This window comes from Protopterus annectens, chromosome 12.part0, assembly GCF_019279795.1.
Source record: "Protopterus annectens isolate FY-2018-M chromosome 12.part0, PAN1.0, whole genome shotgun sequence".
Classification (NCBI taxonomy): Eukaryota; Metazoa; Chordata; order Ceratodontiformes; family Protopteridae; genus Protopterus; species Protopterus annectens.
In genome coordinates, this window is record NC_056746.1 from 394408054 (window position 1) to 394424751 (window position 16698).

At 40.8% G+C, this 16698-nt stretch overlaps 1 protein-coding gene across 2 annotated transcripts in view; it reads left to right on the plus strand.

The window, feature by feature from the left end:
* Positions 1-16698, plus strand: part of RADIL (Rap associating with DIL domain) — a 1364147-nt gene that overhangs the window by 745576 nt on the left and 601873 nt on the right. For both annotated transcript variants that reach the window (XM_044089491.1, XM_044089492.1), the window contains exon 6: positions 5510-5670. In XM_044089491.1, the coding sequence (XP_043945426.1) occupies positions 5510-5670 (161 nt within the window). The remainder of the gene's footprint in view (positions 1-5509; positions 5671-16698) is intronic.

A 16698-nucleotide genomic window follows, 5' to 3' on the forward strand; every position in this document is an offset into this window, starting at 1 on the left:
GATGTCCTGTGGACTGGTGAGCAGGTTGTTGCTGGCATCCCTTATGAAGGGTGTCTGCTTATCGTCTTTATCTTTCTGTCTTTGCCTTGCAACCTGATTGAGTTTTTTTGTGGACATACTGAGTCACTTTCCAGAAGCAGATAGAGTGCTACTGATGCCATGTTCTTTGTTATTGCTACTTCCCCTAGTTGCATGGCAGATGGCACATACAAAAATGTGTGCAACTGCAAATTTTCAACCATTTTTCTCTGCAGCATATGACAGGTGGCACCCGTGGGACACAGTTCTGGTAAATTCAGAGCACAAAGGTGGAATGTTGAGGAAAGCAATGTCTTCACCTTTTCCATCAGCACTACCGAACAAAACTCTTGGATGAGGGTTATCAAGGCCTTCAGTATAAAGCAGAGGCTTATAACAGCTTGGACCAAGTCCTGACGGGTCAAATTTAGATGATCGAAGTCTTAGAACTTTGAATTTCATATGGCCGACACCATATGATCGAAGTTTTAAGAATTCGAATATCTAAAAAAAAGAAATACATAAAAAAAAATCCTACTTAAATATACAACTCCAAGATCACACTACAGCGAGAAAACGGGAAAATTTCCCATTCTGCGCTCTGTGGTGTTCCCCATTTAGAACATTCGAAGCCTTAAAACTTTGATCATATGGTGTTGGCCATATGAAATTCGAAGGTCTAAGACTTCAATCATCTAAATGGGATCCATCCTGACACATGTCACTGGAATACCCTGTAGTAGTGAACAATATTATCTCTATTACATTGACTTATAGAGAGAGAATCTTGATTTCCTGGGCCACTTGGAGGCTGAGGTGAGGCTACACCCACCACCTACATTCTGTAAGTAATTCCTGGCTTACCACCACATGCAAACTGCCACTGTTTGCATGCAAATATTTAATGGACTTCTGTTTCATTCTTTTGAGCCCCTGCAGCTGCACAAGAAAGGCTGGTGTGACTCAGGAAGCCACTGTGTTGAGTATACCTGTTACAGGCAGTAGAGATGTATATGTTAATAATCTGGTCACTAGTTATAACTATAGTCAAAGTAGCTGTAGGTTTTCCACAGGGTTGCCACTTGTGGTGCTTTATCTTGAAAAAGTATGAATTGCCAGGAATAACCATAACTACAAGCAGTGACAAGGAATGTATTTAAATCTTTTTACCATACAAGTAAGATCATTGCTGTATACTGTCAGTTTTTTTAGGAACTATCTTTTACCTGTAAGGAGTTTAGATGGTAAGGTAATACTTGCTGAGGTATTGGTTTAATGCAACTGCAACAGGAATATTAAATACTTGTTGCCCTGATAGGTCAGGACTTTTGCTATTTTACCTGTTCTGTTGCAGAATGGAAATGCACATATAGGGAGTTCCCTGCATAAGAGGGGTAGGTGTTAATACTTGCTGTATACAGTACGGACAGGTTGCATATTCAGTACTGAATGGGAGCACTGTGGATGCTATATCTGTCTGTGGGTGCATGCTTCTGTGGACTTATACATGTAGCTCAACATATGCCAGTGGTTCACCCTACCCCCTGTAGCCCTATTCTGACATCACTGGCTTTTGTGCTTGCTGTACTTTATAGTACTATAGATACTGCATTTCATGGAAAACTATGTGGAAGCAGCAGTCTCCATATCACTGCTACACATTTTGCATATCGGCTTCATTAATTTGCCTGGACTGATGACATTAATACATGTTTAACTGCATCCTTCAGACAGATTGTGCTGATAGCTTGAGCCTTTTACTTATGCATTATATATGCTGATGACTGTGGGTTTTATTCCCAACTCTTGCTCATTTGTCGTGGAATTGCATACAATTTCCAGTAGGTGTTTAATTTTCCTAATTCTAAAATACCATCAGTGTGTGTTTCACTGCAGCCTTTGTTTAGAGTACAGATGTAGCTCAACATGTAAATGCATTACCATTCGGTTTGCATGTACTGACAGCTGTGGGCTCAAGTCCCCTGTGGTTTGGATATTATCATAGCATTGTTACTATGGGGGGATGCTTCTTGTCCATTGCATTATAGCAACATAGACAGATTTTTTAAGACATTTTTTTAGTATATCTATACTTCTCTCCCCTACTCTTTCTCACTATTCTTTCAGTGTTAGACATTTATTTATTTATTCTATTTTGCTTTGAGACATTTATGTTACATTTATAGGACAGCATCCAGACTAGCACCCTTTCCACCATAACTTCCTGTCAGCCTACCACCAATGACAAGTGCGGCACCACCACTGACATTCATTGTCATCAGTGTTCTTGCTTGCCACTGTCACCCCCAAACCTCTGGCAGCACCTACAGCAGCCACTGCCACCACCCCTGCTACACAAGGTGTTGGCATACAACCTGTAGTAGACAGTGAAAGTGAAGGTGACACATAAATCATGTGATGGCAGCTGGAGGAAATAGTAGGGGGCTAATAGGCAGGCAATTGGACGTCTGCATTGGCCACTTAGAGAACCTCCTCTGGTGACTTATGGAGTCACTTCCCTGCCCTGCATTAGGTGCACCATCCTAGGCAAGGACCAATGGTGAAGGAGCTTAGGGTGATGAATAAGCTCTCACTGTATCACAGCTGGCATCTGCGTGTTCTCCCTTTTGTGTCTATGGCCACCCCTGTTTGTTGTCCAATCCTCCCTATCACCAATGTCTTTCCTGTGTTGTTGGATGTCTCCTTATCCATAGTTTTCTTCCCCACTCATTGAGTCAACACCTCCCCTGGCAGTCTTATTTGTATTCTGTTTGCTTTTGTGCCCATGCTACCTACTCTAACCCTCCTACGTTCCTTTTAGTTCCTTACTACTTTCCCCAACTTACTTTCTTTTTGTATATAACATGGGCATCAAAGTAAAAATGTCCTCTTTCCCCACCTCCATCTTTCTCATTCCTTCATTTGTCACCTTAATGTTCTACCCTTTGCTTGCTTCTCCCATTTCATCGCTTTCCTGTATTCCCATTTACAACCTTCATTTTCATCAGAAAAAATGATCAGCACAGGTGCAGCATGGATCTTTAAGGCTTCCACATAACTTTCCCTTCTTGCCACTGCTGTGCACACAGAATCATGCAAAGCCTTATTGAGACACTTGCACCAAGAAAGAACACTGCTTGTGCTGCTATTTCCCTTCAGCCACAATATAGTACTATGTGCTGTTCCTGCAGTCCCTGCTGCAGGTGCAAGTGGGATATTTAACGAGTTATAGTCCTTGCACTGTTTCTGCATGTAGTCATTCTTAATGAGCATCAGACCTCCATCATGCAAACAAAGTAAACAGTGGTGGGTTGGCAGTGATGTTGACTGATGCTTTTCTTTACGAATCCCAGCCATTCAGTCTGAGAAATAAAAGGCAGCAACTTTCCCTTTCAGCTGCAGAGTACAAGAATACCTCATTAATAGTGATGATGATGCCATTGGAACTGTATACACTACCACCACTACTACTTGTGCAACTATCAGAAGCATTACACGTCTTATCACCATTGAATGATTTATTTGAAGTTGACCATGGAAACTCTGTGCAACTAGCTGTAAATTATTTACAAAAAGAAGTTGCAGCCGTGCATAGCAGAACTTACATGAACAGTCAGTGGCCATATTAAATATGTTGCAACATCCTCTGATATGATTAAGGGCTTATATTTACATTTTAGAGTCAAAGAACCCAAGCATAATCTTTGCAGTAAAAATGGTTGTTTGAAATATATTAGACTGTATGTTTGTTATATGAAAGGTACTTCAAAAATACATTCAGCATCCATGAAATATGAAATTTGTTGGTTTGTAAAGTCAAGCAAACTGGAAAAGCATCTGGTACCTGAAACTATTGTATGGTATGGATTGATATGGTACCTCATATACCATGAAATCTGTTTCTCTTGTATCAGTCTCTTCAGCATTCTAATCCATCATCTTTTAGGTGACTTCCTTTGGAGATTATTTATAGATAGCTCCTAAGAAGGGCCTGGTTTCATATCAGCTTCAGTTCTGACAGGTTGATAAGTAGGTAGCGTCCCCAACCAAGATTACTGATGGGGACAAAATGCTGAAATTGAAATAGAAAACAAATATTACATTGCTCACATTGTTGTAAAGTGCTGATATTACTTAATTTATGATATCTACATTCATCAATGGTTCCTTTGTCTTTATGTTAGCGTTAAAACAGATAGAAATCGATAAAATATATTACCTACTGTGTTTTTATTATTTATTTATTTAATTTGTTTACTTATTTAGTTTGTTAACCAGGGTAGTCAGACTAGGTAAGGAGTTCTTTTCAGCAGAGTCCTGAAGAGAAAAGCTGCTTACAAGAGAAAATTAGTACAAGAGAATACAAAAACAGCATTATCTTTAAATATTTGTTTTAAAACAAACCATAACCATTTAAAACTATAATTACAATAGCATGATATTTACACATAACTGAAATAGGTTCATTGGGATTCTATATTTGTGAGGAAGAGTTGTAAGACAGAGAAGAAGAACCGGGTATGAAGTGCAATATTAGAGGTCAGAGTTAGAGAGTACTTGGGGAGAGAATTGTGAGAGATAATGTGGTATGAAGGGCATGGGAATGAAGGATGAAGAGTCGGCTTAGCTGGAGACAGAGTAAGGTGTGAAAGTATGGTTCTACAGAGGTGATAGACAAAGAAATACTGAGATGTTGGTCAGTGTCCCTCTTAAATACGGATGCATGAACCTTTCCCTTTCTGAAGGTAAGGGCATAGGCTACCTTGCACCTTTAATGCTATGCATTACTATAATTTACTTTTCTGTGATTTCAGTACGTTGTGGGAATTTGATCATATAAGTCCCAGTGTGCTTGCTATAATTATATACTTTGCCATACTGGTAAACATTATAACTGTTTGTGACTTAACAATTGGGTGTTGGGCTACCGTGATTCTTATGTCATTATTTACTTTCAAGAGATGTAACTTTGCTATGCATTCTAAACTTGGCTAGGCATTCTATGCTATAGTTTGTACAATTGTTAATTGTGCCTTCTTAGCAGATATGTGGCTGACATCACTTAGCAACCAGTATGCCCCTCTTTAGTGTACAATGTAGATGTATGCTCACATATTAGACTAACTTGTATGTTTCTTCTCTGCATCACCTGAAAAAAGCTATTACTTTTGTCTATTCACTTTAGTTGTATTTATAGTTATATTCCTTTTGATGTAATGTCTGTTTGTAATATTATGTAACTTTCATGGTGATATTCATATTTCACTTGTCGTATTATCTATTGTTAATGTATTGTCTTGCCCCAGTGGCCAAGGTCATAGATGAAAAGGGCACTCAGACCAGGAAAATTACCTGGTTAACAAACCGTAAATAAATAAAGTTCACAGATAATTGGTTTAGCTGTGTATAAACTTTAAATGCTGCTTATTAATCCTGCCAAACACTTTAACTGAAGTGCACAGCATGACTGATACATGTTCTTGTTCCTCAGACAAGACAGTACATCTCTGTCGCTCCTAACTATTACAGACCTGGTACCAGATCTGCAACATATCCTCTTCTGGATGTCTAACTCCATAGAACTTTTGTACTTTATACAGCAAAAGACACCTGGATATATACAAAGCATGGAGGAAGAACTGGACATGCGAGGTACGTATATATCATTTCTTGTAGTAAAATCATGTGGGTGGCAATCTCAGTTGCCATTACATTTTACCAATTTTACAGAGAGGTTATTAAACTTTTTTACTAAATCCTAATAACATCAGTATTGGATATTATGATAGCCATGGCAGTGAACACTGAACTTCTGATCAGCCCCTGTCCTGACAGGGTTGTGAGTTGGCAAGTGTCCGAATTATCACTGCTGTGGCCAGAAGCAGGCTTTCACCACAACATGTTGCACAGACTTATCAGGTTGATAACAGTAACCTATATTCTGAATATCGTAGAAGAATTTAAGAATTGTTTATGTCTGTGTTGCACTGTAAAACAAAAGTAGCTTGAGTTTTGACTAAGAACTATCTGTGCCCTGGAAATCCTTCTCAACATTTGAGTGACCAACAGGTGATACAGGTGAGTGTAAAACACATAGAGAAGAGCAGAAAAGCTTTTGTGGCTGCTTCCTAGGGCAAAAAAAAAAAAGTAGCAAGTGACAAATCATTCACTGCTCCCAGTCCTGAATACTTTACCTCATTGTCTGTAAAGATTAGGGATAGCCATCATATTAGGTTCTGATAATGGGGTATTATGTACAATATGGGGTAACATAATTTTGTAGGGTAGCCCATTGCCTCAGTCATAGCAAAGGACATGTTTTCATTTTATTACAAAATGTATGCTGTAGTGATAACTTGCTGATTCTCCAAAATGCTCTCAGGCCTGCACCCATATGTAAATGAGGGTGTGTGAGCTTGTGTGTATGTGTGTGTGCTCGTGTGTATGTGTGTGTCCACATGTGTATGTGTGTGTGTGTGTGTGTGTGTGTGTGTGTGTGTGTGTGTGTGTGTGTGTGTGTGTGTATGTGTGTGTGCATGCGTGCGTGCGTGTGTGTGTGTGCTCGTATGTCTGTGTGCACCTGTGTATGTGTGCACGTGTGTGTGTGCATGTGTGTGTGTGTGTGTGCGTGTGTGCGCGTGTGCGCATGTGTGCGTGTGTGTGTATGTGTGTGTGCACTCATAAATTCTGCAATGCGCTGGCACTTTGTCCAGAATTAGTTTCTTGGCATTATGCTAAGTGACTGCTGAGAGAGAAATGAAAATCCTCCATGACACTGAAATGAATTAAGCTGGTAATCAGAGAATACATGGCTATTGTAGAACTTTAGATGGTTTTCTTAATTTGCATCATACTAAAGTGCTTCACGCACAGTTACCATCAGAGTTGCCACCTTTGGACTAGGCAAAAAACAAACAAAAGTCACGCTTTTTGCTTCACTCCATTTTCCACCTACCCAATGCCTTACACACAATTTTTCACCTCTTGCTGTGCCTACTCTATCCATTGAAACACCTGTTTTATGACAAAAATGGGCATGTGACTTCCTGTTAGGATCCCAACTATTCAGACTTGTATATAACCAAACATTCTCCCCATTAACAGCTAAACTGATATGACACCCCCCATCCTGCTTCCTCAGGAATCATGACCATTCATCTGCCTTCCTACTAAACTCCAAAAATGAGCTTCACTGCACATATCACTGCTTCTTCATTTTCAGCCCCAAACTCTGGGAATCCATTGCCTCTTATCTCAAATAAGTATCCTTACACCCACTGTTCTGGACACATCTAAAAAGTCATCTTTTGAAACTTGCTAAATGCCATTGCTGTGCTCCTGGTAACATTACCTAAGCACATCGTATTCTGTTGAATAGCTTTCTTACTCTGTCAATGTTCCTCTAACTCTATATCACATTCACAGTAAGATTTGACTCTGTCTTGTATATACTGTATATAACTTCTACATGATGAATACATTAATTTCAACTTCAATCAGCATAATTTCTCACGCTGGTTGCTTAACCATACTTTCTTTACTATTGCATTACTCTAACCTTGTTGTACATATTGCATTACATTGACACAGTCTATGTTGCATAAATTAATTTTATTGCTGTACTTTCCAACAGCTATGATTGACATAGTCATTTGTGGTCAGTGCTCTACCCCAGTTAACAAATTCAAATAAGTAAACAAATGCATAACCAAATGTCTGCTCCTTATTATGGGAGATACAAAATACTTTCTTCCCCTAACCTCCCTTAGAACACTGTTACACTGCATTATGATGCTTGTATGAAAATCAGTATCTAGAGGCAGTGATTTTAAAGTTTGTTAGTTCCTGATTATTATATCAGTGTTCAGTTTTCCTGTTATTTCTGGAAAATAGGTAACTGGCAAATCCAGTTATCACTTTTTACCATTTTTACAGAGGTTATGAAACCATTTTACTGAAATGTATGTATTTATTTACTTGTATTTTGTTGAGAGAATTAGCCTTCTGGGTGTTCGCCCATTTTCAGTGAAGGCCCAGGGAGAAAACTCCAGTGCAAGTTTAAGAAACCATATACACTCAGTCTAATTATACAGATCGTACATATACAAACAATATATTGTGATATTAAATGTTTTTAAATCCATATTTGTTATGCAAGCCATGTCCAGTGGTGTGAACACTGGCACTAGAGGGTTGTCACTGCTGAAATTACACCCTGTGACCCCATGTGCAAAATGGTAAAAAGGGGTTGTGGTTGGATGGCTGCAACCAATAATGTATAACAGGCAATGTGTTGTTGTGGAAATAACACGTCAGGGGCATCACTTTCACAATAACCCACACCCTGGAGGGCCATAATTGTGCTTAGAGAATGGTATGTCTGTTAAATTGTTTTGTGTATTTTTTTATAACTGTATAATTTTTTAATATTTTGATGTAAAATAGTTCCACCACCTAATGTTTCAAACTTGCAGTACTATACATAATTTATGTTGGAGTAAGTATTTTACATCCAAAATCTAAGTTATGTAAATATTCAATGTATGCATACATGCTCACACAGGCACACATAAGCACATTCAGAAGCGCAATCAGACAGCCTCACACACATAAAACAGACACACACACACACACACACACACACACACACACACACACACACACACACACACACACACACACACACACACACTCTCAGAAATACAGACTCACATGCATAAACATAAATAGAAATACACACATACCACACACACACACACACACACACACACACACACACACACACATGCACACATGCACACACACATACATGCAAAGCAAGCAGTTAGTATCCACTTTCTTCAGAAAACACATTTTTCAGATGTCGCCTTTTGAGCAAATGAATGAAAAAAAAACAGAACGGAAGACATTGCATCCCCCCCCCCACACACACACACACACATACAAACACACAGAAATGTCCATTTCTTGCTGCTTAGTGATGTACATTACCTTCTTATGTGAATTGCTAAGGAATACCTTCAGTCAGTAATGCCAGACATTAATACTTTCAGTCAATAATGCTAGACATTAAGACTTTCATACCTTATATTAATGGGTGTGCAAAAGGCATTCAATATTGTGAGAACAGAGTGTTTATGTAAGACTTCAGAGCCAGTGGTGGGAACAGGGGAACATGTTTAACAAGATGTTAAGGGATTATAACGTCAGCCAAGAATAAGGATTAGTATTAACAGGAGTTAAGTGGAGCCAGTTAATTTAGGCAGAAGGACAAGTTAAGGGTGTTATCTTTCCCCAACTTTGTTTCTTGATAGCCATGGAAATATTGGTACAGATATTAAGGTAGTTAATAAGGACATTGGGGGTTAAGAGGTGGTAGGAACAATATTCATATATTTGTAGGTGATTGCATGCTTTCACTGAAAGATTCAAAATGGATGCTTAAACAAGTGTTAGGTATCTTTAATGAAATTGTTAAGGAATCAAGGTCAGAGTATAATCCTATAAATTGATGGAGATCAATGTGATATCCCATTCTGGGCCAGTAAAAAAGGATCCTGAATCCTCACCACTGACACTGGAGAGGGACGTTCACTTGGAACAAAAATAGATGCACACAGTATTTCCAGCTGCAGCTCTCTGCATCAAACACAATTTCCCTTAAACCACACAGGAAACACACTCAGTCCAGGGTCTGGGTTTCTGTCTCTCTCTCTCTCTCTCTCTCTCTGTCTCACTCTCTGTCTCTCTCTCTTTGTCTGATGTTCATCATGTTTCACTGTTGCAGTCATTACAATTGGGTTATCCTGCTGGCAGGCTACCCGCAGTCGGCCCGAGTTCCAAAGTCTAGGTCCGGCATCGGTTGCTGTCGCCTCCTCCCTGACGTCAGTGAGCCAGGGGTATAACAGATGCATCTGACGCCATTTTCCCCAGTCTTTCTTGCTGCGCGGTGCCCAAAGCAAAAGCAGTTCGCAAGTGCCGGTCGGCCGACTCCTAAGATTTTCAAATTCGAATTTCAGATCCGAAGTCTTCATTAAAGCTAAGTACCCCATTGGGGAAACTTTTTTCTTGCTCCAGACTGATGTCAGAAAAAGTTAATAATTGTATTTCTTGTGGGAAGCAAATACCTCATAAGGATTTTCATTCTTACTGTATTCCTTACCTAGGCCCTGACCACGACGTTGCTAGTTGTCGGTTTTGTGCTAGATTTAACCAACGCACTATTAAGCGTTGGTACGATTTTGCATTTCATTACTTTGGCAGAAGATTCAATTATATAATGCCATCAGAACAGCTGATGACTGGAGTTTATAAAAAGCGCAAAGAAAAAGAAAAGCATCCAAGGCTCAAAACCGACGACGAGGCTTCTGTTAGGCCTGTTGCCGGTTCTCAGTGAGGCATTTTCACAGCCCCTGACACCCGCTACCTCAGAGCCACAGGTCGCTTCCGACTCCCATGTGGAGCTGACTAGTCTGCTGGAAACTCAAGGTATTGGACACTCGGAAATTATTCCCTCAGATGGGTCCGGAGCCGCTGAGCAGGCATCAACTTCTGAGGGTGTTTTCAAGCCAACACAGTTATATGTAAAACCATCTTCAGCTTCAATGGCAAAGACTAAAGCAGTTCTAAAGACAAAGAAACAAGTACAGCATTCTCCTGGACAGGCCTCCATGCCTAAAAAACAGATGCTTAAAATGGCTGAAGACCTAATTACTTTGATCAGGGGTTCCCATCCCCCTCCTGATAAGAGGCCTAGGCAAGAGATAGAATATGAATCGTCAGATCATGTTTCCATTTCCTCTGATTCTTCTTCTGAACAGGAATATTCCCTTCCTCCCTATGAGGATTCTGATGCTGAAGAATCTATCCCTTCAGCTTCTCCTCCTGAGGATTATTCTTTTGGGGAGACCCTGCATACTATGAGGGAACATTTCCACTGGGAGAGCCAAGATTACTCTGAATCCAAGAAAAGACTCAGAGACTTCCTTTTATTACCTCAGCACAGACCCCTTGCTATTCCTCCTGTTTTAGACATTGTAGATGATGTATTTTCAGAGTCTGGTCTGTCTCCTAACTCTTTACCACCAGCTCCTGTTAAGCCAGACAGATACTACAGGGTTCCTGATTCACATAAATTTATTTACAAAAACCCTGCTGCTGACCCAGAAACTATTTCTCAGGGTCCCAAGGGGGTCAAGACTTCCACTGCAAAAAACCCTATCCCCTCTGATAGGGATTCAAGGGCCCTGGACAGATGGGGGGAAAAGATTTATACTTCTGCTACCTTGGCTGTAAGAGCTTTAAATTGTCAGTTTCATATGCTTAAATATCAGCAATTTCTAATGTCACAGCTTAAACAGAAAATGTTGACAAATTCAGAATGTGCAGAAAACAAAGAAATGCAGGATTAATTGCATGCAGCTGAACAAGTGGGAAAGCATACTTTGCAATGTGGTTTTGATTCTCTAGAGGCCTTCTACAGGGCCGCAGTTACAGGTTCTGTCATTAGGAAGCATGCTTGGTTAAAAGAACAGAATCTGCCCAATCATGTTAAAGCAAAACTCTTAGATGCTCCATTACAACATGATACTTTGTTTGGTGTTAAAGCAGAAGAAGTGTTAAAGAAAATGGAGGACAAAGCTAAAGCTATGCAAACAGTGAAGGATTTTTTACAGGTACAGCCTCCCAGATTTAGCAGGAACTGGCCTACAAAGAATTGGTCCTTTCCAGTGTCAGACAGGCCACAAAGAGGCAGATACAGATACCCCAGAGGCAGATCACAACCCCAAAGCTCATACAGGTCTAAACAATGAGGTGCTTCTACCTCCAAAAGCAGAGAGGAAAAATCACAGCCATACAGAAAACAGTCTCAATGACTTTCCCCTGCCAGCACCAAGCACTTATCTTCTGGCAGCTCCTTTGGGGGGGAAACTAGCACTTTTTTCACAAAATTGGCATATGATCACCCAGGACAAATGGGTCTTAAATATCGTATCTCAGGTGTACAGGTTCCACTTTCACACCCTGCCAAGGCCAAATGGTATGCCAGACCTGCCACGCAATCAATGGGCAGAGGCACAAAAACAAGTTTCATCCCCCATGGACATGAGAGCCATTCAGCAAGTACCACAGCAAGAGCAGGGACAAGGATTTTACTCAAGGCTATTCTTGGTACCCAGAAAGGACAAAGCCTGGAGACCAATACTGGACCTGTCTACTCTAAACACATTCCTGGATATTCCAAAATTCAAAATGTTAACTCTGCAACAGCTTCTGCCCATGCTGGGCAAGAAGGCTTGGCTTGTGACTTTAGACCTAAAAGAGGCATACCTGCATGTTCATATCAGGCAATCATGCAGAAGATACCTCAGATTTATAGCTGGCGCAATGCACTACCAATTCTCTACACTGCCCTTTGGCTTATCTACTGCGCCCAGGGTCTTCACAAAATGCCTGGCACCAGTAATTGAATTTTGCAGACAAAGAGGAATACAAATATATCCTTACTTGGACGACTGCCTTATTCAAGCAGAGAACAAGGACATTCTACTACAGCATCTGGAATTTGTAAAAAGATTACTAACAGGTCTAGGGTACACAGTAAACGAAAATAAATCAAAACTCATACCCTCTCAAGAGATAATATTCCTGGGTGCAAGCTTAAATACAACTGCCCAGATGGCTTATCTCATGCCAGACAAACACAGACAACTGGCTACTTATTTCAGAATGTTGGCAACAAAGACCCAGTTATCTGCAAGAAAAGTTCTGCAGGCTTTGGGCTTCATGACATCCTGCATACTGCTAATTCCATATGCAAGACTGCATAGGAGGAAACTTCAATGGTATCTAAAACGTGTTTGGACTCAACATTGCCACAGCCTGGAAACAATAATCACCCTCATTCCCTGCCTGCAACAGGAGTTTCGATGGTGAGCAAAAGCCTGTCACCTCAACATGGGACAGCCATTCACCTTACCCACAGCCAGGCAGACATTGACAACAAATACATCAGATTATGCCTGGGGGGCCCATATGGCAGGAAGATGTATTCAGGGTACATGGTCCGCAAGTCAAATGCATCTACATATCAGTCAAAAAGAGATGCTAGCTGTTCAGAATGCCCTGACAGCCTTCAAGGATCTACTTCATCCAGGAAAACTTCTGATAAAGATGGACAATACTACAGTCATGCGGTACATAAACAAGCAGGGGGGCACGCATTCCTACCCCCTCTGCAGACTAGCCATGAACTTGTGGGACACAGCACTGACTTACCAAGTACATCTGCAAGCAAAATGCCTGCCAGGAAGGATAAATACTCTGGCAGATGAACTAAGCAGAAACCTAATTGATCCCCACAAGTGGAAATTGGATCAACAAGTCTTCAGTATGATAACAAGGAACTGGGGATGCCCGGACATAGACCTTTTTGCCTCTCCTCACAACTGCCAACTACAGAGATTCTGCACAAGGACTTATCACAAGCAAGCATAGAAAGTGGATGCTCTATCTTTCAGCTGGAAAAACCTAACAGTATATGCCTTTCCGCCTCTGCCTCTCCTCCCCAAGGTACTCCTCAAGGTCAGACAAGAAAAGCCAAAAATGATACTGATTGCCCCAGAGTGACCCCGCCAGCACTGGTACCCAGTCCTAAAGAGCTTGTCTCAGTGCCCAGCTTGGACATTACCTCAAATTCCTCACTTACTAACCCAACAAGACAGTCAGATACTGCACAGCCAACTTAGGATCTTAAACCTGGCAGCATGATGGATAATGTAGCCATTCAAGACACACCTCTCTCTAAAGCAGTGATGGATGTTATTTTGGAGGCCAGGAGGCCTAGCACCAGAAAATCTTATGCAGAGAAATGGAAGTGATTCTGTGCTTGGAACCAGGCACAAGGTATTGACACGACTGTTCCAAATATTCCTCAGATTTTGCAATACTTAACTGAGATGCTGGATAAAGGCCTTTCCTTTTCATCAATTAAAATTCATGCCTCTGCCATTTCAGCTCATTACAATACAGAACCACCTATTTTTTTCTCATCCATTACTAAGGCAGTACCTCAGAGGGGCCAAAAACATAAGACCTCCAAGGAGAGTGCCAATATCTGCATGGGACCTCAACTATGTCTTGGAAAAACTCACACTGCCTCTGTTTGAGCCAGCCTCTGCTGCTGACATAAAATTCTTATCCTGGAAAACAGCTATGCTCCTAGGAATAACCTCCGCTAGACGAGTCTCAGAGTTACAGGCACTCATGGCTGTGGAACCTTTTATCATTTTCCATCCCGACAGGTTCTCTTTAAGGACAAACCCTACATTTATGCCTAAGGTAGTGTCCAGTGTGGCCCTTAACTAAACAATTAATTTGCCTACCTTTTACCCAAACCCACAGAATAAGGGTGAGAGACTCCTGCATTCTTTGGACATTCACAGGCAGCTACGCTTCTACTTGGACAGAACCAAAGCTTTCAGAAAGACTGAATAACTTCTAGTGGCATATGCTGCAGGATCACAAGGAAAGCCTATCTCCAAACAGACTATTTCAAAGTGGATAGACCAGTGCATTTGTTTCTGCAATTCACAGCATGGCAAACTAGTGCCTAAGGGCATTAGGCCACATTCAACCAGAGCAGCAGACACCTCAGCAGCCTTCCACAGAGGAGTACCAACCAAAGACATCTTAGAGGCTGCAACTTGGAGTTCAGTTCATACTTTTACAAAGCACTATCACTTACCTCTCTACTCTAAATCCAGGGCAGGCTTTGCCACTGCAGTTCTGCAGGACCTGATAGCCTCTCCTAATCCTATTTAGCTCCAGCCTCCCAATCTTAGCTTTGGGATTCAACCCAATTGTAACGACTGCAACAGTGAAACACAATGAACATAGTACAGTTGTGTACCTACCATAAATGTAGATGTTCGAGTGTATTCACTGTTGCAGTCCAGGTTACCCTCCCACCATCCCTCTTTTCCTTGCTGGGACTTATCTGTACTTCTCTATTCTATACAACCTATGTGGTGTATTTGCTTGTAGATGAAGGAAAAGTTGTTTTTTGTGTATGCATGCTTATTGGCATAATTTAGCCTACCATTTTAGGGGCACCTGACAGCTGGGGCAAGAAAAACTGAAGAAAATGGCGTCGGCTGCATCTTTTATACCCCTGGCGCACTGACGTCAGGGAGGAGGCGACAGCAACCGACGCTGGATCTAGACTTTGGAACTTGGGCCGACTGCGAGTAGCCTGCCAGCAGGATAACCCAATTGTAATGACTGCAACAGTGAATACACTCGAACATCTACATTTATGGTAGGTACACAACTGTACTTTTGTCAGCTTGCCATAATACCTTGAGGAAATATTTGCCTGCTTTCCTTGATTAAACTAAACTAACAAAAAATAAATAAATAAAACTGTTCTAAAATGAAACTCTGAATGTTTACCTTGTGGTTGCTGAGAGGACACATCTTTAATGACAACTGCCTATATGCTACAGAAGTTCAATTAATATCTACACCACTGATCACCAATATGTGAAGTCCCCACTCTGGGCTACTAATCATGGAGTCTGAACCACTGACACTGGAGAGTGACGTTCACTTGGAGCAAAAATAGATACACATAGTATTTCCAGATGCAGCTCTCTGCATCAAGCACAAGTTCCCTTAAAAGCACACAGAGAACACACTCAGTCTAAGGTCTGGGTTTCTGTCTCTCTCTCTCTCTCTCTCTGTCTCACTCTCTCTCTCTCTCTCTCTCTCTCTCTCTCTCTCTCTCTTTCTCCCCAGATCCCCAGTAAGACTCCCCACTAGCACAGCTGTAGAGTTGAGTCCTCAGCCAAGTGTCCAAGCCAAGTAGTCCAGCACCCTCTCTGTGAAACCAGTGTTTTGTGCTATTGCTCCAAGTAGCTGACACACGCACATACACACATCCACACACACACACACACACACACACACACACACACACACACACACACACACACACACACACACACACACACATACACAAACATCACACACACACACACTCACACCTGGAAAAGGCTGTCACAGATTTACCAGCTATATCCTCTTCTGCCCAGACTATAAGGAAGTTACTGCCACCAGACACTCCAACGCCAGCTACTCTAAGGCTCTTAAAATGGTGCCCAATTATACTGAGTGAAATTAATATTAATACAAATGGTAGTATTTTGACCAGTGCAGTAAGGTTTTCAGGATGGGCCACAGTGTTATTGAATAAATATAAGTACTCTCATGTTAAAATATTTTGTAAAAGATCAGCCACATTAAAAGTTTCAATATATTTAATAATAAATAATAAAAGAACATGAAAGTACTACATATCTATTTACAATAAATACCAGAGTTTCAATCACAGGAAATATTAAAATAATACAGATGAATAGATTCATACAGATACAGAAAAAACAGTATTTATCTAATCTCCCTTTATTTTCCTAACTGATCTAAAAAATTACTATTCCCTGGTTCACTTATTAGAGCAAAGAAAGATGAAGTAGGTGAGGGGTCCTTCCTTGTCAGTTTCCAAAAAAAAACAGAGTGCTCTGAGGCTTTGGTCTCACCTAGTATTAAAACAGTATTTTTAGTTATGGATTACAGAATGACATTATATATATCTGGTCATCTGACTTCTGTTTCTCATGC